The sequence below is a fragment of the Chanodichthys erythropterus genome, chromosome 1 (genome assembly GCF_024489055.1).
Source record: "Chanodichthys erythropterus isolate Z2021 chromosome 1, ASM2448905v1, whole genome shotgun sequence".
Taxonomy (NCBI): domain Eukaryota; kingdom Metazoa; phylum Chordata; class Actinopteri; order Cypriniformes; family Xenocyprididae; genus Chanodichthys; species Chanodichthys erythropterus.
This window is the reverse complement of record NC_090221.1, coordinates 3,165,616-3,190,456: the sequence shown is the minus strand read 5'-3', so window position 1 is coordinate 3,190,456 and position 24,841 is coordinate 3,165,616. Positions and strand designations below refer to the sequence as shown.

The window sequence follows — 24,841 nt, the reverse complement described above, 5'->3', positions numbered from 1 at the left end:
TTTATTAATTAATTGTATGAATTTATAAAATAAGTTTCACGTCTGCTTTTAAATCCTTCAAAAATTGGCCACATTTTTTTATTACTATTATTTATTTTTTAAAGAAAATGAGGGATGATTAGAAATGAGTTTTGTGGCAACACCATAAATGCTGTTGACTGAGCTTAATCTGATGGTCTGGACACTATCGCAGCTTTCATTGGCCAAGGACCGCCCAATCACGGTTCATTTTGTTTCACGTCATGTTTAGGGGCGTGAAAATGTAAAGTCGATGCCTCTACGATAACAGACCGGCGTGCATCTAATAAAATATTCAGTAAGAACATTTGGCCATCTGTACAAAGAGCCAAATGATTAATGTCACAGATGTTCTCGTTTGATCACTGACCCTGAAATAGTGCAGAATCTTAAATATTTCATGCAGTTTTCTAAAACTTCCAAGGTTTAAATCCAATTTTGATGTGGACCCCACTGTGTACCATGAATCTCAGAACTCATGCGAGGTGAATTGTGTTCTTCACAGGATCGTGAAACCCACTTGCACCAGCTTATCGAGTGCCAGGCAGGGTGACGTGAATGGCGGTTTATCAATTAAAGCCTCCCACTGGAGTGTATTGTTTTTAGTGAAAACAAGCGGGAGTGTTGATGAAGATATGAAGGCATGTGTGCGCTGCGGAGAGGGAGAGCGTGGGCACTGACAGCCGGAGGGCTTCAACTCAAAACTGAAAAGATATAGAGCCTCATTTTCACCCTCCATCTGTAAGTGTAAATTAGTCACTGTGTGACAGCAAATGGAGAGCGAGAGAGAGATAAAGCTGGAGAGATGAAGGAAAATAAAGGGTAATCAACACTGTGCTATAGGAAGATGAGCGGTTTATTTCAGCATTAAACATTTTGGCAAGAAAAGCTTGAGGACCGTGTTTGAGAACCGGAAGATGAAAACACACACATGAAATAGGTTTGTGTGTGTGTGTGAGCTGTGCTTACACCATGAGCACTTTCTGTCTGCTCAAGGGCTGTTTACTCAGCAGAACATTAGAATGGTAAGCAGAGCGCCATACATGCTTTCAGCGTGTGTGTGTGTGTGTGTGTGTGCAGGTGCTGTGAACAGCAGTAAATACATTCAGTCCTGTCCGTGTGTGTGCGTTTGTCAAGGTTATAGTCATCAGTTAAAGCTTTCATGAAGACTGAAACGGATAAAATCAAATAATAATGGTGCTTGCAAAAAACTAAAAAATCAACTGAAATTATAAATGAGCACTAGAATACAAACTAAAACCCAATTACAGAGGGCACACATTTTTAATTAATGCTGGATGGTGTGATTTAGTAATTATAAAGTGCAACATGTAAAAAACTTTTGTCAAATTAGAAAATTGCAACAATTAACCATTCAGCAGATGATGCCAGCAAATAATGACTGTGAAATGTTGCAGAAACCCCCAAAATAAATTAGAGCCTACTTTAGTTGATCCAAACTGCCTAAGAAGAAACACTTGAATATATTTCAGTTGTCTGTATCATGAACTGCACAAACTTTGCGACAAGTTTAATTCTCCTGTGTGGGCTATTTGACTTCAAAATCCCCGGAGAAGCCACAGTTTACTGCTAAACATGACACATTCAACTGCAGCTGTATTCTTATGAATGTCACAAATAAAACTTAAACTTAAAGTGCTCCTATTATCCTTTTTTTGGTGCATGTGCATGATAAATAAAGTTATTGTCTTCTAAAAAAACGTCCTGTTACACACTTATGCAACAATGTAACAAATTTGCATAATAGCAGCCTATGGTCTTCATTGGCTGTCTGTGAACAGTGTCTGTTTTGAGCCTCAAACACTGTAGTTGTAGCTGAGACTGGAAGAGCTTGGTTCGTATTATTGACGCTGTTAATGTGCTTCAAAAGGATGAGGAATTGATTTTAAAAAAACAGCATCACAGTTATCGTTCGTATCACTGCTTATCAAGTGCTGAGGAAGATCTGGAGCTGAAATTCAGATATGGCAATGGGCATTTGGTTTGCAACACGTGCTGTAAGCAGTAGACCAATCACAACAGACTGGGCCATCTGACCAATCAGAGTAGAGTAGACTCTCTGAAAGGAGGGCTTAGAGAGACCAAATCTTTGAAGAACTGTTTTCAGATTGTATATTATCAGAAAATTAAAGTGTTTTTTGACCTTGTGTAAACCTGTTATAGAAGACCTCCAGAACAAAACGAATAACCTTTAAAATAGCATAATTGGGGCACTATATACTCTGATGGTATCATTTTATGGCGCAGTTTCTGCTGAAGTTTATCATAGTAAGATGGAGTGGCTAATGATCAGTGTTGGGCAGTAACGTGTTACTAGTTACTTTTGACAGTAACTAATACTGTAATGCATTACTTTTTAAATAAATTAACTCCGTTACCATATGGTGGGTTGTACGTTACTTTTTTAAATGAATTAATTTTGGCTGAAGTGCAGCCTACAGCCTAACCTGTTTACAACAGCGATGCATTGTAGGATTGGTGGATGCCAACCACTTTAAACTCGAAGACGCACTGTGGACGTGTTCCCGTTTATTCAAGTATTTTTCGGCAGTCATGGCGAGTCAAGACGAATTTCTCAAAGTGGAAATATGCTCATTATTTCACTTTAGTTGAGCATAAAGACAAAAACCTTTTAGTCAAATGTAAGCTGTGTCTTTCTGGTTCGAAGGTCCTATCTACTGCGATAAACATGTGACATGCTGGATCGAAAATATGTGAAATAAGTTTTTCTAGTCGACTAGTTGTTCATTTAAGCCATTAGTTGACTAATCACATTTATATTAATTTAATTTCTTAAATACTGGAGAGAATAAACTAATAATGAGCGTTTATGTAAAATAGGCTATGCACTCAAGTGCACGCATAACGCTTGCCATAAAGAACCGGCAAAAGTCATGATTATGATTATGACAAAAAACAGCAAGGAGACATTTTAATCATTTATTAATAAAGTAATGTTTTCTGAATCAGTGTCGGCTGCAAAGATGAAGTTGACATTACTGACTCTCATCATCTCCGCATATACTGGAAGGCTAGAGAGAAAATGCACATTTCATTCGGATTACATAATCAGAGTGGACTCATTTAGTTTTTAATTATTTAGTAGATATTTCAAGCTTTCTATATATATTTTTTCATGCCTGCAAGGCAAGCAGTCTATAGGCTGAGTTTCGGTTAATTTAGCCTATAAGTCGTGCTCCAGTTCGCGCGCAAGTGATCGCGCCGGCGCATCCATGATTATATTGTCTGCTATATTTGCTTCTTATTTATTAAATCCAGGCAATTGGTTGATGAAACATTGATTAAAATTAAGATACAATTTTTTACAAAACGAAATTCACTTTAAAGAGAGGCTTTCTATAAAACAAAACTTAATGAAGTGGTCAAAATCATGTCTGACCCACTCTATGACTCCCGATATATTGCGCATTTTATGATGCATCTTACTCATGCTCTTCACTTTTCATAATCAAGTAAATGAATTTAAAACATAACATAGGATATACTATTTAAACATATATATGAAACTACATTTTCTTTAATGACAGTACAGAGAAATTTCATAAGCAAGAGCGAATCATGAGTCACGAGTCGGATCAAGAATGATTTATTCTTAGACATATTTAATAATGGTGCATTCAAGTTATTTGACATATTTACTTTTTTTAAAAGTAATGCAATAGTTACTTTCCCTATTAAATAGTTACTTTTATAATGATGTAACTCAGTTACGTATTTGTGAGAAGTAACTAGTAACTAATTACTTTTTAAAGTAACATGCCCAATAACTACTGCTAATGATGCATCTGGAATAAAACATCTGAAGATAAATAAAACTAAATAATAATGAACTAAACTGAAAATAAATAATGATATTCTCTGAACTGTAAATCCTAGTGTGTGTGTGTGTTTCATACCTTAGTGTCCAGCCGCTGTAAATAGGAACATATATATTCAATACTGGCTCCAAAAGGATGGACGTGAAGAAACGTTGAGATGATTCCTGTGGAAGCAAAGCCAAAGATAAAATAACTCATCAATATAATATAAACCTAATATCTGTTCCAAAACCTTTGATGTCTCTATTAAATTGATTTTTTTCTCAATTTCTGGGAATGAAATGAGTAATTCCAGCCATTCAGCATTACAGTATAATTGAAAGTCACCATTTTTAACATTTAATAGGCTTAAAAATATAAATATTTTTTTGATAAATATACATAAATTGAGTGTACTTACGTTAATATATTTATATAAATATTCTTTGAAGAACATTTTGGCATTTCTTGCCCCACATAGGATACAATGCTGCCTCAGATCCTGGCCCAAATGAGGTATCTTAGAAGACCGAATAATTATTAAAATGAGAGTGTGCCTACGAGGCCTTAAAAAGCCGTCTAAGTAGGCAGCTCACTTGGTTTTGGAACAGAGCACTACTGCATCAGCGCTGATTTGCAAATGATTCCAAGTACTTGAGGTGTTTTCCCTGAAGTGGATGTCCTCATCGGCTAACTCTGCCTCTTGAACTTTCCACATGATAAGTGTTTAATTGCAGTTTTGATGCTGTTTGGCGTAATCAAGGTTGTTCTTCGGCCTGCCGAGTGCTTCATTCACACACTCAAACATATGGAATAACAATAACAGCTGCTATTAGCACTTCTGGCTCGAATGTGATTGAGAATAACTCAATTATTCTGAATGCATTACGGTATGATCAGGGAAGCAAAGCAGCTCTCCAGAGAGAAGCGCACAGGTGCCGCAAAGTCAATATTCCATTAGTCTTGATGGACTGTAGACAAAGATTATATATTATACATGGTTTCATTGCAGTGTGTTTGGATACCTTTCCATTTACACACATTGATCTAAAGCCAAACACTGTAAGGTGAAAGAAAATGGACCTTTCATAATAATGTAATGTTTCACTAATTAATGCATAATGCATATCTGCTAGAAGATATAATGCTGTATGTGCTTAAATAATCTCCCCGAGCTGGCAGCTGTGCTGGGTACTTCATCCAAAAATGAAAATTCTGCCATTTTTTCTACTCAACCTCATGTCAGTCCAAACCCATGTGAAACGAGAAGAGATTAGCAATGACAAAATGAGAAAATCAGCAGTGAACCGAAGCTTTAAACCTCAAAAAACTGACAAAAATCATCATACAACTTATGCAGCAGAAATTGGTTGCAGTGTAGCTACAGTGAAGAGGAAGACAAAACATTTACATGACTTGAGAATAAGGGCAAAATGGTGCCGCACACAACATGTGGATCTTGTGGTCACAAATAAAGAATTCCTAATTTTGTTTTAATTAATTCATTTCCTTGTTTAACTAAAAGAAAGTAAAACGGGCTTGGAACAGTAGTAATTGCTTCGATTTACAGTGTTTTATCAGTGGGGAGAGCAGACTGATGTTGCCAATTAAATGGGGATTATTAGGAGGCCATAATGGATAGAGATCAATAGGAGAAAACTGACCTGAACCACTCTTACCCAGTAAATACCTGGGATTTTTAACCATGTAAAGCCTGACATATAAAATTATACTCAGAAAAATCTAAGTTAAAAAAAGTTGAGTATCATATTTGATACATTATGGCACATATAATATAAGAGAATATTATTCAGAGCCCAGACTGAGCAATAACAATATTGATATGGCCAAAAGATGAAGCTTTTAATGAAACTAAATGAGACTACCTGCAAAATGCATATAAATATCAGTCATCACTCTATATTTTCCAATAATATGTCTTATTAAGATGATTTTTAATGCTTAGTTTTATGATCAAAGCCCTGTAGTTTTTATTAATAATATAATGCAATGCATTTAAATGCAAATAAACATTGCTCAAAATTCTAATGTATCAAGTTGATGCATTTTAACAGGATTTTTCTGAAAATGATCAGGTACATCTAAGCTGCTTCAGTGAAGTGAGTGTTCATCTTGAAATATTACTAGCAATATATTAATTTACTGCTTATTAATAGTTATTAAGGTAGGTATTGGGTAGGATTAAGGGATGTAGAATATGATCATCAAGAATAAGGTATTAATATGTGCTTTATAAGTACTAATAAACAGCATATATGCAAGATAATAAGCAACTAGTTAAAAGTGAGAATTGTTCCCCATAGGGATGCATGATATATCGGCCACCATATCGGTATCGGCAGATATATGTTCATTTGTAATGTTATCATTATCTGCCCAATAAAAAAATTTGGCTGATATATTAAAGCCGATGAATAATGGATTATTTCCTTCAGCTGAGACACTTCAGATGTGCGCTGTTCACCATCATGATTTTGAATTGCTTGAAATATGATTGAAATCACTTCAAAATGGAAAATACAGTTAAGTGCATCATGTGCAAGTCTGTCATATAAGCTACATAATATTATAATGAGAACATTATAATTGTGTGTTTGGGACATGGATTTAAATGGTGAGACTTTTGTCTTTATAATAAAGTGCTCAAAAATTATATAAACATTTGGATTTAGATTTATCGGCCAATATATCGGTTATCGCCTTTCAAATATAAAAAATTATCGGTTATCGGTATCACCCAAAATGTTCATATCAGTGCATCCCTAGTTGGTTATTTAAACGTTAACATGACGGTGAAGACGGAAGCATGGAATAAAGCCGTGCATACCAGACTGCTCCCAAAGTCCCTTTAACACAAGTCATTTCACTCGGCGGCTCCTATCTCTTTGAATGGGGGAACATCAAATTCTCCAAAGCTGTTCACCAAGCTTTTGATTAAATTTCATATTTGAAATCACCAATGAAATCTGACAACAACTGTCTCAGAAATTGTGTTTCCAAATGCTTGAATCATGACAAAAAAAAGAAAAAAAGTATTTTTCAGGCTGGATCAAGCTAATGCGCATGCGCAGTCCTAAGTGCACATCTCTATAGGAATCGCACGTCTGACTGTTTCTACAGGAACCGGAGCTTCTAACGGCCGCTGCAGTGACACGTGACTTTACCAATCTGCGATTGGCTCTTATTTAGAAGGCGGGACTTATTCCGCCATATTGCACGTTCTCCCATTCAAAACAATACGAGTGATGCATCTTGTGTTATTCTATAGTCTTTGCTCCTCCTCAGTAATTCAGATCAGATTTCAATCAGATTTGGACTGACAGTGTGAACACAGCCACAGACTGCACAGGACTGCAGTGAGTAAACATGACAGCTTTATACAGCCGCTGTATGAACAGGTCATATAGTGATGTGGCTCCTCTCTGCTTTCCACAATGCACATTTCATTACGTCTGATCTATTCTCCTTTAGTCCTCCTCAAACACTAGAGCTAAAGCAGATCTGATGGACTGAAAGAGCTCATGGAAATCTAACCAGCAGATACTCCACTAGGGGTTACTGAAGCTGGATCAGCAGGATCAGCACTCTTTCCGGTCACTGAACTGGCAAATAAGCCAAATAAAATACAAATAAAAACAGCTGTGCTAAACGTGCGGAGAATTCACGTCTGGATTATATCACTTCCTCTCATGCCACGGCAATCAACTTCTCATTCTGAACGTATGAAAAATGTTTTGGCATAAACGAATGTACATGTAACAAGTGGAGTAAATGACTCTGGATTATTGAATTATTAAAAATCAGAGGTGTAACCACCCCTTCACTTTGAGGCCACATTACCACCTCAGGGTGTGCATTCATTTTTAATAATTCAACAGCACAGAGTCAATTATTTCTTCCTTTCTGGCTGTTTCTCAAAATATAGCGAGCTGTCTACCTAGACAGAGTTTTTGGCCATCAATTTTGGCACATTTCACAGCCTCTCTCTCTCACACACACATTTCCGGCTGTGCTGTGGATGACATGTTAAAGTTCCTCATTAAAAAGCATCCGAGGTGACTCATTTGAGGCTCATTTGGTCAGGCAATTAACACCTGCACCCTAGCAGAGATAGCTGTGGATGATGGAAATAATGAGAAGAGGTTTTTTTTTCCACACAGGTCTTATATCTGATTAGATAAAGTGTGAAAAAGAGCTTCCCGTCGGTTGTTGAAACTCACCCACGAGCAGAGCCTCTCTCTCGGACTTCACTGGGCTGGGAGGACCCTTCTCCGGCAGGCTCTCCTTCTCCTGGCTGCAGGACACCACGGCCGATGCCGCCGCCTCCTATGGCAGGAAATAACAACAAAAAAGAAAGTTGTTTTCTTCTCACAGGCCCTCTGCCCCTCCCCTCATTACCCCGGCCGTCTGACGGTGCGGCAATCTCTTCGCCCAGTTGTGTCAGAGTGATTTATCCTGCGACAAATAAAGTTCTCCTGCGCTCGATTGGCCTGTAATGATCTGTCATGTTCTGCGAGAGGATGGAGGAGGGGAAATGGGACAGCAGGAGAGGGTGTTGGGTGCTGCACAGAAAGGAAAATGTAGAGAGAAAGAACAGAGTGCAAGGAACAAAAAGCTACAGAGAGCAGAATAATAGACACTTTACACAAATAGGGCCTGCAACTTTTTTCCCCCCCTCATTAAGTTAGGGTTAAATAAAAAATATCCATATTTATAACTTTATGAACCAGAATTCAGGCTTCTGTGCATGACTGTAGTTCTGGCGGAAGAGTGAACTTTGACTTTAACGCATGACGTATTGAACACGGAAGCACAGAGGATAACACCGGTCACAAATTGGAATTCTAAAACAAGAATTTTTAAAGAGAAATGTGGGAGGAGCTTGAGTTTGTTTGTTTGAACTGCGAGAGCGTCACCTAAGCTTACGCCACTCTTACATCGTACGCCGGATCTTGACTATCTTCTGAATGCGTGGACGGATGTTACCGGAAGCTGGTGATTATAGCCTATAAAGTTATAAATATGGATATTTTCTTTCAAAAACCCATCACTTCACTTCAGAAGGCCTTTATTATCCTCCTGGAGCTGTATGGATTATTTTTTATGATGGATGGATGTGCTTTTTTGGGCTTCGAAATCTAAGGTACCATTCACCCCCATTATAAAGCTTGGAAGAGCCAGAATATATTTAATATAACTCTGTGTTTGACTGAAAGAAGAAAGTAAATTATAATATAATTTTATAATTAATTTTTGGGTGAACTATCCATTTAAGTAAAATGAGCTTAACCTTCTGTCATCACCATAAACAGGTCAAACTAAACATTACAAGAGCCTTTTTTTATTTTCTATTTATTTCCTAATGGGTTTTTGCAACCCTGTCAGCAGCATTTAGGACGTCTAATCACAAGTTTAAATCTCATTTTTGTAATTCTGGGAACATTAAACATTAAATAAGCACAAAAAACATTAAATACAAAAATGTATAATATAAATACAATTTAAAAGTACATAGACAAGATAAAATGTTGAGAATAAACTTGTTAAATTACGAGAAAAATCGTTAAATTTCGAGAAAAAAGTCAAGATAAACTGTTGAGAATAAACTCGTCAAATTATGAGAAAAAAGTCGAGATAAAATGTTGAGAATAAAGTCATTAAATTACGAGAACAATTTGTTAAATTATGAGAAAAATTTTAAATTTCGAGAAAAAAGTCAAGATAAAATGTTGAGAATAAAGTCATTAAATTATGAGAAAAAAAGTCGTTAAACTACGAGAACAAATTCATTAAATTACGAATTTGTTTTCATAATTTAACAACTTTTTTCTCGTAATTTAATGACTTTATTCTCAACATTTTATCTTGACTTTTTTCTCGAAATTTAATTTTTTTTTCTCGAAATGTAACAACTTTTATCATGAGATGGTTTTATTATTTTTTATTATTGCTTGGCCCTAATCCTCTTGTGTAGAAAACAGTTCTTTTAAATTGCAATAATATACTGATTTTACTGTATTTTTGGATCAAATAAATGCATCCTTTTTTGTAAAAAAATATATTGGCATTGTATATAATACTGAGAAGTTGAAAAGACTAGGACATTTTAATCTTTCACAGAATAATTTTTTTCTATCAAATAATCCATGTCTCACTACATAAAACTTTTAATTTTTTATTTGTGCTTCAAATTCTTTTTTTTTTTTTCTAAAAGTCATGGCACAGGCAGATCAAAGTGTACTGTACCGGTGTGATGTGGAACAGTGACAAGTGTCAGAGATGGAGAACAGCGTCTCCCACTTACGCTGGCGTGATTTGCACTTTCATCGCTTCCTCTGTCCTCCTGCTTGGCCGTCTCCAGCTAGTCAATTAAAAGAATGAGAGAGCTGTCAACAAGCAATATGTCACAGGCTCGCACTCACACTCACACGATTCACACGGGGACACTAAAGGACGCGGGACAGACCGCAGGGCAGGAAGTGGAATCACAGGACTGACACGGGGAGAGTTGAAGGTCAGGTTTGCAAATGGATTTTTCTAAATGCCAAATAAGCAGCAAAGCTCCACAGCATTAGTCCTGCTCAATGAAAGTCTAATGAAGCACATCTTAATCGCAGCCATTTCAAGCCGCTGAGATTAGTAATGCTTACAGAATATTTACAGTCACTATTGTTATTGCTCATGCTTACGGTTAGGGATTTGAACAAACCCCAAATCCATATATCAAACTTTGGATTAGCACCATCTGGGCTACATACACGAAAGATATCTCGAATCACGCGTCCTGTCGAGCAGAGGCGTGTTATTACTTTTCTAAGTGATCTGATTTTCGTCTAGCTACTGTATGATAAAAAAGGTGAACAAATCCCATGAAAGGCCTAAGCCGTATCTAGATAGCAGAATATTATAAACTCAGTTCATTTTTTTTTTCTTCTTGTGGCAGCACACAGAGGGCCCTGGGGGCAGCTGAATATAATAAAAAATCATGAAAATATTGGCTGGCCAACGGCAAGCTTTAGAGGGGCAAGAACCGATTACATTTCCTTCATAAAATGTAAATTGTTCGTATTATAAAGCGGATAGTTTCAGCTCTAAAATCGGATTAGATGAAGCACATTCAAAGCTGTTTTGAAACAGACAATATAGACTATACTCTAAAAAATGCTGGGTTAAAAACAACCCAAGTTGGGTTGAAAGTGAACAAACCCAGCGATTGGGTTAAATGATGCCAGTTTTATTTAACTCAACTATTGTTTCAAAATGACTCAAAATAGTTTGGAAATTAAAAATCAGACACATAATTACTAGAGGCAACAATAATAATGTTTATCATTTCATTATTATTTAATGAACTTTCTAATAAATGTTCATTTATTAAACATATTAATAAATGTCAATTTTCCAACATATTCTGGGTTCATTTTCAGCAAGCAATACAGTAATTTTTAAACAATAGTTGGGTTAAGTAAAATTACCCAGCAGGTTGGGCAAACATTTAACCCAACCACTGGATTAAAACAACCCAATCGCTGCACTTTAAAAAAATTCTGGGTTAAAAACAATCAAAGTTGGGTTAAAAATGACCAGACTCAGCAGTTGGGTTAAATGTTTGCCTGCTGGGCAGTTTTATTTAACCCAAATATTGTTTAAAAATAACCATAAAATTAAAATTAAAATTGGCTTAAAATGAGCCCAAAATATGTTGGAAATTAAAAATCAGACACATAATTACTAGATGCAACAACAATAATAATCAAAAGGTGAACATTTATTAATAAGCAATTTAATAAATGTTTTTTGTTTCATTATTATTCATTAAACATATTAATAAATGTTAATTTCCAACCTATTTTGGGTTCATTTTAAGCAACAATACAGTCATTTTTAAACAACCTATTATTTAAATAAAACAACCCAGCACGTTGGGAAAACATTTAACCCAATCGCTGGGTTTGTCCATTTTCAACCCAACTTGGGTTGTTTTTAAACCCAGCATTTTTTTGTGATGTACTCCTGTGACTGCACATCAGTTGAAATCTATATTCATATAATTCTATATTAAAATAAAAAAGATAGGATAAGGATCTACAGCAGTGGCCAAAAGTGATATTTGTTTTTAATGAACCTAAAAGAAAACCATCAAATTACAAGGAAAAATAAAAAAATAAATAAATATATAAAATAAATATTTGGGAAAAACACAACACTAAACTTAGTTAAGCTAAGATATTTATCTGATAAAATTATTTTGCAAAAAAACAAACAAACAAACTACAGATTTTATTTTACTGTGCAAAAAAATGCATAGATACAGGAAAAAGCTTTCATTGACCACAACAACATAATGAGTTATTAATATTTTATTGTTTTTGCATGTGGTCATAATTTCTTTTGATGACAGCCTGGCCAAAAAAAAGATGTCTGCACAATTTGGCGTGTTTTATTGCATTATTATCACAAATAAAACAATCAACTTCAAACTCAACTACACTTACAAAACCTTAAATACTATTTGAATTAAGGGTAAAGATGTAATTTTTCCCTTTAGCCACTGCTTTTTCATTACTTTGTTAAAAGAATCATTGCATGTGATTCTTGTAATCAATAAAATATTTATTAATTACGCAAATTTAAATAAATAAATCATTTAACAATTAATAATTGATTATTATTTACTGAACATTTGTGTCTTTTATCACACTACTGTGAAGTTAAAGGCCTGCTTTTAAATGCAGCGAGCTGATTTGGGACGCTGCATGAAACTCCAGGAAAAAATATTAATGAAGTTTATCACAGCAAGAGACGGAAGAGCAAACACTGAGTCACACACGTACAGGCTGATGTATGACATACGCAACACATTCATCTAGCAGAAAACAATAAACTGCTCTCACAACCGATGGGCACAGATCTATAGGAGGAATGGCTGCGTTAAAATTGATTTTCATTTCTTCCATTAATGAGTCTGTCTCAGGTGATTCATCAATGCACATGCTGATGCCTTGAACTCTCCTTCAGCATGGATCAGTGGTGCCGAGATAAATTCCACTGCAGAGTGCCAATCAACCCAGACTCACGGCTGTACCACATGCAGACATTTCTCCTTCTCTTCCTGCTTTGAATTACGAGTAGCCGACCAACCATTTCCAAAATGATTAGTCTTGGAGGTGATAAAACCCAAACTTAACCTAAAACGATCCGCTCCACGCTACCAGATAAGGAAAACTGAGATAACAACATCTGTCTGTACAAGATAACAAGCTATCAAATTTTGGGGCGTGCGTCGTTTAGCCTTGTCAAACTGCCATTACCTTTTGGAAGTTAAATTTGAAACTCGATCTGATTTAAAATGTCACTTTTCCTAAGTTTCATACATGAATACTTTTTAAAACATTTGTTGGGATTGGTTCCCTTAAGCAACACAGTCATCAGGTTTCCCTGAATAAGAGCTGTGTTGAAGACAGCGGCGGTCACACGCGGTTAATTGAAAGCGGCTCGTTGTAGCCGCTGGTGTGGCGTGTCGGCCGGCGCTGCAGAGGTGCCATTAGTTTTCATTAGCGTCTGCTGCTGTGCGCTGATCACACTGTAGCCTTTAAGAGGACCAAATGGAAGATGCATTTTCTGACAAGTTTTTTGTGGGCCTGCTCATCAACACGAGCGCTATATGTGAACAGTGAGAGTGATTTTGCCAGGAGAGTTCCCTCACTTCAAGATTGTGTGATAACAAGCACAATCACAAGTATAACACGTCAACGTGACACGCAACTGCATGTCAGCGCAAATTCATCAAGAATTACACACAGTGTTAAAGGGCTGGTTGATTATGATTTCACTTTTTTAACTTTAGTTAGTGTGTAATGTTGCTGTTTGATCATAAACAACATCTGCAAAGTTACGACACTCAAAGTTCAATGCAAAGGAGATATTTTCTGTTTAAGGACTACAACAAGCTTCTTAAATTTACATAAGCCCCGCCCCCAAGAACACACAACAAAGGGGGCGGGGCCATGTTGGGCTGCTTTAGAGAAGAGGAAGAGTTGTTGTAGTAGAGTGTTGTTGACATGCCGTCATTTTACGCCAAACGAGGGTCAATTCAACACAAAAGATGAACATGACGGCACATGCTAGTGGATGAGTTGAATCAACTCCACAGCAACTACATCAATTTATCCACTAACCATTCAGAAACGTCTAAAAGTTGTAACTTCTTCCTGAGTCTCTCCATCAGTGTCGACTCCGGTTTGAACAATGTAAGGCTGAACACTTTCCTCATTTTGGCTGCGTGAGATTCTCCAGCTTTGTTGTTGTTGAGCTGTTAAAGCTCCGCCCTCTTCTGGAAAGGGGGCGGGAGCTGCAGCTCATTTGCATTTAAAGGGACACACACAAAAACAGGGTGTTTTTGCTCACACCCAAATAGGGGCAAATTGAAAAACATTCACTGAAAAATCCATTGAAGAGTATCTATTATTTTTTTTTACATTTTCATCTTTCTTTAGTGTGTAATGTTGCTGTTTGAGCATGAAAAGGGTCTAAAAAGTTCAAAAGTCCCTCCAAAGGGAGTTTTTTTATTTTATTTTATTTAACCTTTATTTAACCAGGAGAGTCCTATATTGAGATTAAAAACCTCTTTTTCAAGGGAGTCCTGGCCAAGAGGCTACAGCATTTACACAATTATAAACATACAAAGAAACATTAAAATAACACAAGTTATGAAAAACAATTGCACCTGACAGTTATTCTCTATATCAGTGTCAATGTTTCTGAACTCCCTGAAACGCCTCCATTGTAGTCTTGAGGAACAAACACCTCACAATATTCCTCATTTATATAATTCTCAAGCCATTCACAAAATAAAAGGGCGGAGCCTGGTTGAGTCGCATTAGTGTTTTGAAACTTGCAGTAATGTTAAAGGGAAACGTGCTCAAAACTGTTGACCAATCACAACAACACACTAGTCGACAGAGCCGACAAATCAGAGCACATTCGGCCTGTCAAATTAAAATTTGAATTTCAAATATTCATCAAATTTAAAATAAAACACAGAGTGCATTTTCCGTGCTGCTTTTCCATTGTTTTCTATGTAAACATATGCGAGACAGACATATTTGACAGTTGCTCTCACATCGCGCACAAGAGAGCCGCATGTTCAGAAAGCCATGCAAAGTTATGCTGTTATGTTCATAATGTTTATGCAATTTACCAAATTTACGAAAGTCATGTTATTTCTTTGCTTTGAATAAACAATTTAATGCGATGCATTAATGTTTCTCTCAGTGCGCCCTCTTGTGGCATTTAAATAATTTAATTTAAGTTATATTAACATAATTTCAATTAAAATGCTAAAACATATAAATACAGATGTACAATAAACTGACATTATTTATTTCTGTTACAGCAGAAGAACCACAGGTAGATGGGAGGGCCTTTGAATATTGTTTTGGATATGGAGTTGGCCTCGGAGTCAAAAAGGTTGAGAACCACTGTTATTTTTGAGACATCACAACTGGATCATTGCCATCAAATCTTTAAAATAATGCCTGTCATGTTTATGCGTTAACATGAAGGTATTCAAATGTCTGTTTCCTTGTAAACAACGGAGTCTAATGCAAGACTTCAACACTGTTTTTCTTTGTTTCAAGCACCGAGACTCATCCTGAGCTCATGTTATTTTAATTAGAGCGCAGGGAATCAGATATTCCCGTTCTGATCTGATTCCCTGGAGAGCGTTCAGCAGGACAGACTCATTAATACACGCTGTCCTCAAACTGACAGCCATCTCATCTCCTCTCGCCCTCGTCCTCTTCCTCCTCATCAGACAGAACACACAGAATCCAGACAGAGATAAAAGAACAAAGACGCAACACAAGCACAGACAGGAGCCCCAGACAGAGAGAGACATCTGTTACTCACGGGCAGAGCGTGTGATGTGGGGAAGGCTTGAATCCGATCTTTCAGACTCTGGATCTGGCTTTCGAGCTGTTGTTTTTCCTCTGAGTTCTTCTCCAGCTCCATCTCTCTCTGTTTCAGATCCTCACGAAGCTTGAGCAGTTGCTAGAGAAACGACACAAAGGAAATCGACGGCATTAAAAACACATAACGAGAGACAAGCTTTATAAGAAGCTCAAAAGGCCTGACACAGCATGCGGATAAGATCATCAGTATTTAAAGAGAACACACGCTGTGCACAATCGCTTTGATGGCAGTTTGGGCTGCTTCATTAAACTTAAGGTTAGCATGTGCGAATATCTATGGCTCCTGTCAAAATCTAGTGACACCACCTACCTATTCAAATAGGTCACGATTCGGCTGGTTAGCACGGACCGGTTAGTTCCTGCTGGTTGATGTAGTAACAGGACCCAAAAAAAGCATCGACTGTCAAATTGCAGCCGTGTATTCAGATTTTGTTTTTTGGAAGCAACATATGTAAGCAGTGCCCTTTTTTGCAGCGCTCTTAATAGTGTGAAATGTATTTTCAAGGTCTGCTGCCTTCGACATCACAGCTCAGGATACTGTAGGATCCAAAATGAACACTCAATAATAAGTGCCACATGAGATTTAACATTGGCTTTGGCCTAGAGAGCCACACATGACATGCGGACAAAATAAAAATGAAAAATTTGTTCCTACAAATTAAGAATTTGTTCTCTTGTTTTAGTTTAATTGTTGCCATAAATTAAGAATTTGTTCCCATGAATTATTAATTTGTTTGCTCGTTTTTTTTTTTTTTTTATATATTAGTTATATATTTTTTATATTTTATATTTTTTATATTAGTTTTGATTTTACTAAAATAAGGGAACAAATCAAGGGCTAAAACTAACTTTTTGCCACACCTGCCAATGGCCGGTGACTTAAGAAAATCTTTTTAACATATTACTAGAATATTGGCTATTTATTAATACATATTAAGCACATATTAATGCCTTATTCTGCATTCTTAATCCTACCCGCTACCTAAACTTAACAACCAGGGCCGTTTCTAGACTTTTTGGCACCCTAGGCAAGATTCCTATTAAGATCCCCCCCCCCCCCCCCACCCCATTTTTGTGAGTCAATTCTACTAGCTCTCTGCATGTTATATATTTACAAAAATATTTATAAGAACCCATGCATGAAAAAAAGATGATGAAAAAAAAATTTTAAACATATATTTCAGAGCAAACTGAAACTCTTAAGCTAGTTAAAATTGTATTCTACTCACAAAAATGATAGTTAATAAAATAAACTACATGAAACTGTTATTAGTTTTACTCTAAATACAATCTAATGAAGATGGTATTTTGGTGTTCATGTAGCCTACAGAAATAAAATATTTTTAAGAATGTTTTTTTTTCTCCAAAGTTAAAAAATGTGTTGAATAACAATACACCACTCATTTATGTTCTATAATTGTTTTAGCTTCTCTTTCTACAGTAGCATCTGCCTTGTGTTTCTCCAAAAATGTGTTGAGTGCACCTTATGATTGTTTGTAGAATTAATATAAAACTCTCCAGCAGAAACAGATTCTCGTGATCTACACACCCAAATCACAATGCCTGTCTGTCTGTGACTTCAACTGCACTATTACAGCATGAAGAAATGTATATATTTGATGTTTTTAAGTTATTTCTTGATATGCACTGAATTCATGTAAACTAATTTTTATTTATTTATTTTTTGTTTGTTTTTCTGTTGAAGCTATGTTCGTTTGGCAGGTCCACGCTGGTTGTCAAACTTGTCATAGTTATGGTACTATCACTTGGTCAATTTACACTAAACAGCCATCTCTGATAATGATTTTTTTATTCAACTTTATTATGCTATAAATTAATATTCCGTTGCTGAAATGAGCATGACGTGGTAAACCTGTCCTGTGTTAATATGCAGTGTCATGTTTTGCTCGTGATGATGGAGCAACTTGTATAGAACAGAACAATTAATCAATTAGTAACATACCTGCATATTTCGCTTTCTTTTTCTCATCCTCTTTCTGAAACTAAAACACTTAATCCAGTAAGCATGGATAATGACGTTCCCTGCCGCCTTCTACGTCTCATTTCTCTATTCTCTTATTAACAGCAGCGGTTGAATCTGAGAGCTCACTTAACATCCCGATGCGATCCACTAGCCTATCACCAGGAGACTTGTCACTCAGATAATCGCAAGTAACGTTAGCCTAATCATAATGCCTCAAAATAGCAAAAGTACGAAATAATAATATTAGTAATAATAATAATAATAATAATACAATAAATAAATAAAAAATCTTGGAGGGGCGGGGGCTCTCACTGGCGCCCCCCAGCTGTTTGCGCCCTAGGCGACCGCCTTGCTTGCCTATGCCTAGAAACGGCACTGTTAACAACTACCTTACTAACTATTAATAAGCAGTAAATTAGGAGTTTATTGAGGGAAAAGTCGTAGTTAATGGTTTATATGTGTTCCCTATACTAAAGTGTTGCCAAAACTATTTTTTAACATCCCTTGAAACAAAATTAGACAGTTATGACACCAATATTTTAGATACTAGTGAAAGTTCATAATCCTCTATTCCACTTACGATACCACAACTAAAACTACTAGCTTAATTCATATAATTTTAATAGCCTACATTTTTAAACAGTCGGTAATAAAATAGGAACAAATAATGAAATTACGAGCAATAACACAAATAAATACAATGCAAGTTATGCAACCAAGATACAAGGTCTAACAGTAGTTTTCAGGTACAGAAATGTAAATAAAAAATGTAATAAAGTAGGCTAATCAAATAAATAACACTGAATAGACTTTATATCCTTTTTAAAGTTCAAGAACAGAACGTGTTTTTTTTTTTCTTTTTCTTTGTTGTTTGGTTAACATTAAAAACACAAATAGCAGCAGCAGGATTATTAGGATGCTGTCACTTTAAGAGCGAATGCATGCACGGATCATGCATTTTCATTCTCAACTGAAGAAATAACCGACAATGTTTACTAGGATACTAGTTCTAATAACACTGCATTGTTAGTATTCATAAAAATTTTACTGGTGACAGATTTTCACTCACATTTGGTGTTTGGCGGGTGTTAATTTTAGGCTCTGGAACAAACTATTACAATGTGGCCATGATTTAGTAAAGTGAACAAATTATTATATCACGTGCATGATATACGTAAAAAATGCTGACGTATTAGTAAGTCGTGGGAACAAATTCTTAATTTGTGGTCATGATATACATATTTTTCCCACATGTCATGTGCGGAGCTCCGTATTGGTGAGTAAATAAAGTAACTTCATGTAGAACTGCAATATTATATGATTTTAATTAAAGGCTGATTACAATTGAAGGCTGATTACTGTTGATGTAAGTGATGTGGGTGACTGAAATACCAAAAAAAAAGTAGAAAAGAAAAGAAAAAGAAAAAAGTTAGAAGAGGTAAAGAAGAGGATTAAGGCTAAGCAATAAAAAAAAATAAAAAAATAAATAAAACCATTTCGAGATTCAAGTCATTATAATGTGTGATTAAACTCATTACATTTCTAGAAGAAAAAAGTCAAAATACAATGTTGAGAAAATTAAATTTCAAGAATAAAGTCGTTGTGTTTTGAGAAAAAAACTTCAAATAAAATTATGAGAAATAACAAATAAAACCATTGCATTTCGAAAAAAACTCATTGAATTTCTAGAAAAAAAGTCGAAATACAACGTTGAAAGTAAAATAATTAAATTTCAAGAATAAAGTCATTGTGTTTTGAGAAAAAACAAGTTAAATTTCGAGATAAAAGTTTAAATAAAATGATGAGAAACATATTTTGAGAATAAAGTCATTGCATTTTGAAAAAAAAAAAAACAAACAAATAAAATGAAAGAAGAAAAAAGATTAAATAAAATGTCGAGAATAAACACGCATTTGATCAGTGTCATGTTCATTGCATACTGATAGAGGACATGACACAGTTAGATCACATAGTCAAGCCATATATTAGGCTTTCTTTCAAAAACAAAGTTTTGTATATAACGCATATGAGATCATAAGCACTTATAGGAGATTATGTGCCAACAGAAGAACTGCTATTAAGAAGAATGGGAACGTTAATGGATAGATAGCGCCAGGTATCACGTATACGTCCTTGACCTACACAGCATACGATGCCCAAATATGCTGTGCTAAGAATGCTTCTAGGCTTTGAGACTTCTTGCTATCAAATAATTCAATCTCAGATGTTATGACTGTGTTGAATATGGCTTTATTTGATTACCTCCAGCTCATAAAGACATTTCAACAGTATGCACCTGATATGACAGCTGTTCCCCGACCTCCAGAGGTGCCGTGCCAGTGACATTCAGAAATGAGAGGGAAAATATTTGGACGGTGTGCATTTCAGCCAGAGACGAGTAAATAGATTTTGTGCCTTGAGGATGTTTGTATGTCTGTCGCGGCTCAGGTGAGGGACTGATTAAATCCAAAGCTGGATACACACACAGGCTCTGTGCTGCCAGAGGCCAATCTCAGCGGAGAAGCGTGTGTGTGTGTGAAACTATATAAATTAAAATGTACAGTGGGGGAAATAAGTATTCAACACATCAAGACTTTTTTATTTTTTATTAAACAGTTCCAATGCAGCAATTCACATGAAACTTTGACCAGACATTGGTATTAACTCAAGAAATCCATACAGATAAAGAAATCATAATGTTAGATTCCATAAAGCAGGTTATATTTAATAAAGTAGAATGACACAGGGAAAAAGTATTGAACACACTAAGAAAAAGCAGTGTACCAAGGTAAGGCAGTAAAAATTAGAATCAGTTGGTTAGTGCATGATTATAGGTTAGAAAAGCCTCTGAATGCAAATATACAAACATCTCATGATGGGCTGAGGCAAAGAACTCTCCCAAGACCTTCACAACAAGATTGTTGGGCTACATAACAACGGCACTGGTTACAGACGGATTTCACAACTCCTAAATGTTCCTGTAAGCACCATTGGAGCAATTATCTGCAAGTAACATCACTCCACCATCATCCAGATCCTCACAAAATTTCTGATCAGGCAGTCAGAAGGTTAGTCAGAAGACTAGCCCAAGAGCCAATAACCACTCGGAAAGAGCTCCAGAAAGACTTGGAGGCAGCAGGTACAGCTGTCAATCCACTCCACCGCCACGATCCACGCACGCTCACCCCGGAAGACTCCATTATTGAAGAAAAGGCATGCTGAAGCTCGTTTGAAGTGTGCTATACAACATTTGGAAGAGCTGGGAGAATATAGTCTGGTCAGATGCGTCAAAAATCAAACTTTTTGGTGATAATACCAAACGCCATGTTTGGAGAAGAAATGGCTCTGCAGATGACCCCAAAACTACGAGTCTGTATCACAAACGAGACACACAAAAATGTTGTTCGTTGTGTTGTTTACTGTAACGCTTGTCTATATACAGGTTTTATTACTGCCGGCACTCACCGGAAGACTACATTTTCCAGCATTGCTTGAGATCTACTGCAAACAACGGCAACTGCTTTTGCTCAAAATACACAGCACTTTTTTCCTTGCAGTGTTTCTAAATGGTATAATTTTGTATAAAGTTAGAAAGTAATACAAATAATTTAAGTAGTATTTTGTGTGCTTTATTAGACAATTTTAAAGTAAAAGTAATCTGTTTTGATATTTAAATACATTGTTAATTACAATAACAACTAGCTGAGAAAAATAAAATAGAACAAAGACTTGACTTGAGACTTGGATCCCTAACAACTTGAGACTTGACTTGGACTTGGTCCTCAAAGACGCGAGACTTAACTTGGACTTGGTCCTCAAAGACTTGAGACTTGACTCGGACCTCAAAGACATGAGACTAGACTTGGTCCTCAAATACTTGAGACTTGACTTGGACTTGGTCCTCAAAGACTTGAGACTTGACTTGGACTTGGTCCTCAAAGACTTGAGACTTGACTTAGACTTGGTCCTCAAAGACTTGAGACTTGACATGGACTTGGTCCTCAAAGACGTGAGACTTGACTTGGACTTGGTCCTCAAAGACATGAGACTTGACTTGGACCTGGTCCTCAAAGACGTGAGACTTGACTTGGACTTGGTCCTCAAAGACGTGAGACTTGACTTGGACTTGGTCCTCAAAGACTTGAGACTTGACTTGGACCCCTAACAACTTGAGACTTGACTTGGTCCTCAAAGACGTGAGACTTAACTTGGACTTGGTCCTCAAAGACTTGAGACTTGACTCGGACCTCAAAGACATGAGACTTGACTTGGACTTGGTCCTCAAAGACTTGAGACTTGACTTGGACTTGGTCCTCAAAGACTTGAGACTTGACTTAGAGTTGGTCCTCAAAGACTTGAGAATTGACTTGGACTTGGTCCTCAAAGACGTGAGACTTGACTTGGACTTGGTCCTCAAAGACTTGAGACTTGACTTGGACCCCTAACAACTTGAGACTTGACTTGGACTTGGTCCTCAAAGACGTGAGACTTGACTTGGACTTGATCCTCAAAGACTTGAGACTTGACTTGGACCTCAAAGACATGAGACTTGACTTGGACCCCTAACAACTTGAGACTTGACTTGGTCCTCAAAGACGTGAGACTTAACTTGGACTTGGTCCTCAAAGACTTGAGACTTGACTTGGACCTCAAAGACATGAGACTTGACTTGGACTTGGTCCTCAAAGACTTGAAACTTGACTTGGACTTGGTCCTCAAAGACTTTAGACTTGACTTGGACTTGGTCCTCAAAGACATGAGACTTGACTTGGACTTGGTCCTCAAAGACGTGAGACTTGACTTGGACTTGGTCCTCAAAGACTTGAGACTTGACTTGGACTTGGTCCTCAAAGACATGAGACTTGACTTGGACTTGGTCCTCAAAGACGTGAGACTTGACTTGGACTTGGTCCTCAAAGACTTGAGACTTGACTTGGACCCCTAACAACTTGAGACTTGACTTGGACTTGGTCCTCAAAGACGTGAGACTTGACTTGGACCTCAAAGACATGAGACTTGACTTGGACCCCTAACAACTTGAGACTTGACTTGGTCCTCAAAGACGTGAGACTTGACTTGGACCCCTAACAACTTGAGACTTGACTTGGTCCTCAAAGACGTAAGACTTGACTTGGTCCTCAAAGACTTGAGACTTGACTTGGACCCCTAACAACTTGAGACTTGACTTGGACTTGGTCCTCAAAGACTTGAGACTTGACTTGGACTTGGTCCTCAAAGACTTGAGACTTGACTTGGACCTCAAAGACATGAGACTTGACTTGGACCCCTAACAACTTGAGACTTGACTTGGTCCTCAAAGACGTGAGACTTGACTTGGACCCCTAACAACTTGAGACTTGACTTGGACCTCAAATGCATGAGACTTGACTTGGACCCCTAACAACTTGAGACTTGACTTGGTCCTCAAAGACGTGAGACTTGACTTGGACTTGGGCCTCAAAGATGTGAGACTTGACTTTGACTTGGTCCTCAAAGACTTGAGACTTGACTTGGACTTGGTCCTCAAAGACGTGAGACTTGACTTGGACTTGGTCCTCAAAGACTTGAGACTTGACTTGGACCCCTAACAACTTGAGACTTGACTTGGACTTGGTCCTCAAAGACTTGAGACTTGACTTGGTCCTCAAAGACTTGAGACTTGACTTGGACCTCAAAGACATGAGACTTGACTTGGACCCCTAACAACTTGAGACTTGACTTGGTCCTCAAAGACGTGAGACTTGACTTGGACCCCTAACAACTTGAGACTTGACTTGGACCTCAAAGACATGAGACTTGACTTGGACCCCTAACAACTTGAGACTTGACTTGGTCCTCAAAGACTTGAGACTTGACTTGGACTTGGTCCTCAAAGACTTGAGACTTGACTTGGACTTGGTCCTCAAAGACGTGAGACTTGACTTGGACTTGGTCCTCAAAGACGTGAGACTTGACTTGGACTTGGTCCTCAAAGACTTGAGACTTGACTTGGACTTGGTCCTCAAAGACTTGAGACTTGACTTGGACCCCTAACAACTTGAGACTTGACTTGGACTTGGTCCTCAAAGACTTGAGACTTGACTTGGTCCTCAAAGACTTGAGACTTGACTTGGACTTGACCACAGGGACTTGTGAATATCTCTGAAAACTACCACACCAACAGTGAAGTTTGGAGGTGAAAGCATCATAGTATTCTCTTCTCACGGTACTGGCAGAATCCATATTATTGAAGGGAAGATGAATGGAGCCATGTAGATGAATCTGTTGCCATCCAGCAGGATGATGAGGGTGGACCTTCCAGCAGGACAAAGATCCAAAACATACTGCAAAAGAGACTTTGAACCGGTTCCAGAGGAAGAAACTAAAGTTGTTGGAATGGCCAAGTCAATCACCAGTCTTAAACCCGATAGAGCATTTGTGGAAGAAACTGAAGATTAAGATTCACAAAAATGAATGTTCATGATTTAAAGATGACAAATGGACCAATTTGATTTGAATTGAGCGACTGATTTGTTCATGACACTTGACTTGGACTTGGTCCTCAAAGACTTGAGACTTGACTTAGACTTGGTCCTCAAAGACTTGAGACTTGACTTGGACTTGGTCCTCAAAGACGTGAGACTTGACTTGGACTTGGTCCTCAAAGACGTGAGACTTGACTTGGACTTGGTCCTCAAAGACGTGAGACTTGACTTGGACTTGGTCCTCAAAGACTTGAGACTTGACTTGGACCCCTAACAACTTGAGACTTAACTTGGACTTGGTCCTCAAAGACTTGAGACTTGACTTGGACTTGGTCCTCAAAGACTTGAGACTTGACTTGGACCCCTAACAACTTGAGACTTGACTTGGACTTGGTCCTCAAAGACGTGAGACTTGACTTGGACTTGGTCCTCAAAGACTTGAGACTTGACTTGGACTTGGTCCTCAAAGACTTGAGACTTGACTTGGACTTGGTCCTCAAAGACTTGAGACTTGACTTGGACTTGGTCCTCAAAGACTTGAGA

At 37.1% G+C, this 24,841-nt stretch overlaps 1 protein-coding gene across 12 annotated transcripts in view; it reads right to left on the bottom strand.

Annotated features, from left to right (window-relative positions):
* The window catches only part of enox2 (ecto-NOX disulfide-thiol exchanger 2), a 274,309-nt gene that overhangs the window by 3,269 nt on the left and 246,199 nt on the right, over window positions 1-24,841 (bottom strand). For all 12 annotated transcript variants that reach the window (XM_067384994.1, XM_067384992.1, XM_067384996.1 and 9 more), the window contains 4 exons: window positions 15,789-15,929; window positions 10,183-10,239; window positions 8,099-8,204; window positions 3,957-4,042 (listed from right to left, as the gene is read on the bottom strand). In XM_067384994.1, coding sequence (XP_067241095.1) covers window positions 3,957-4,042; window positions 8,099-8,204; window positions 10,183-10,239; window positions 15,789-15,929 — 390 coding nt within the window. The remainder of the gene's footprint in view (window positions 1-3,956; window positions 4,043-8,098; window positions 8,205-10,182; window positions 10,240-15,788; window positions 15,930-24,841) is intronic.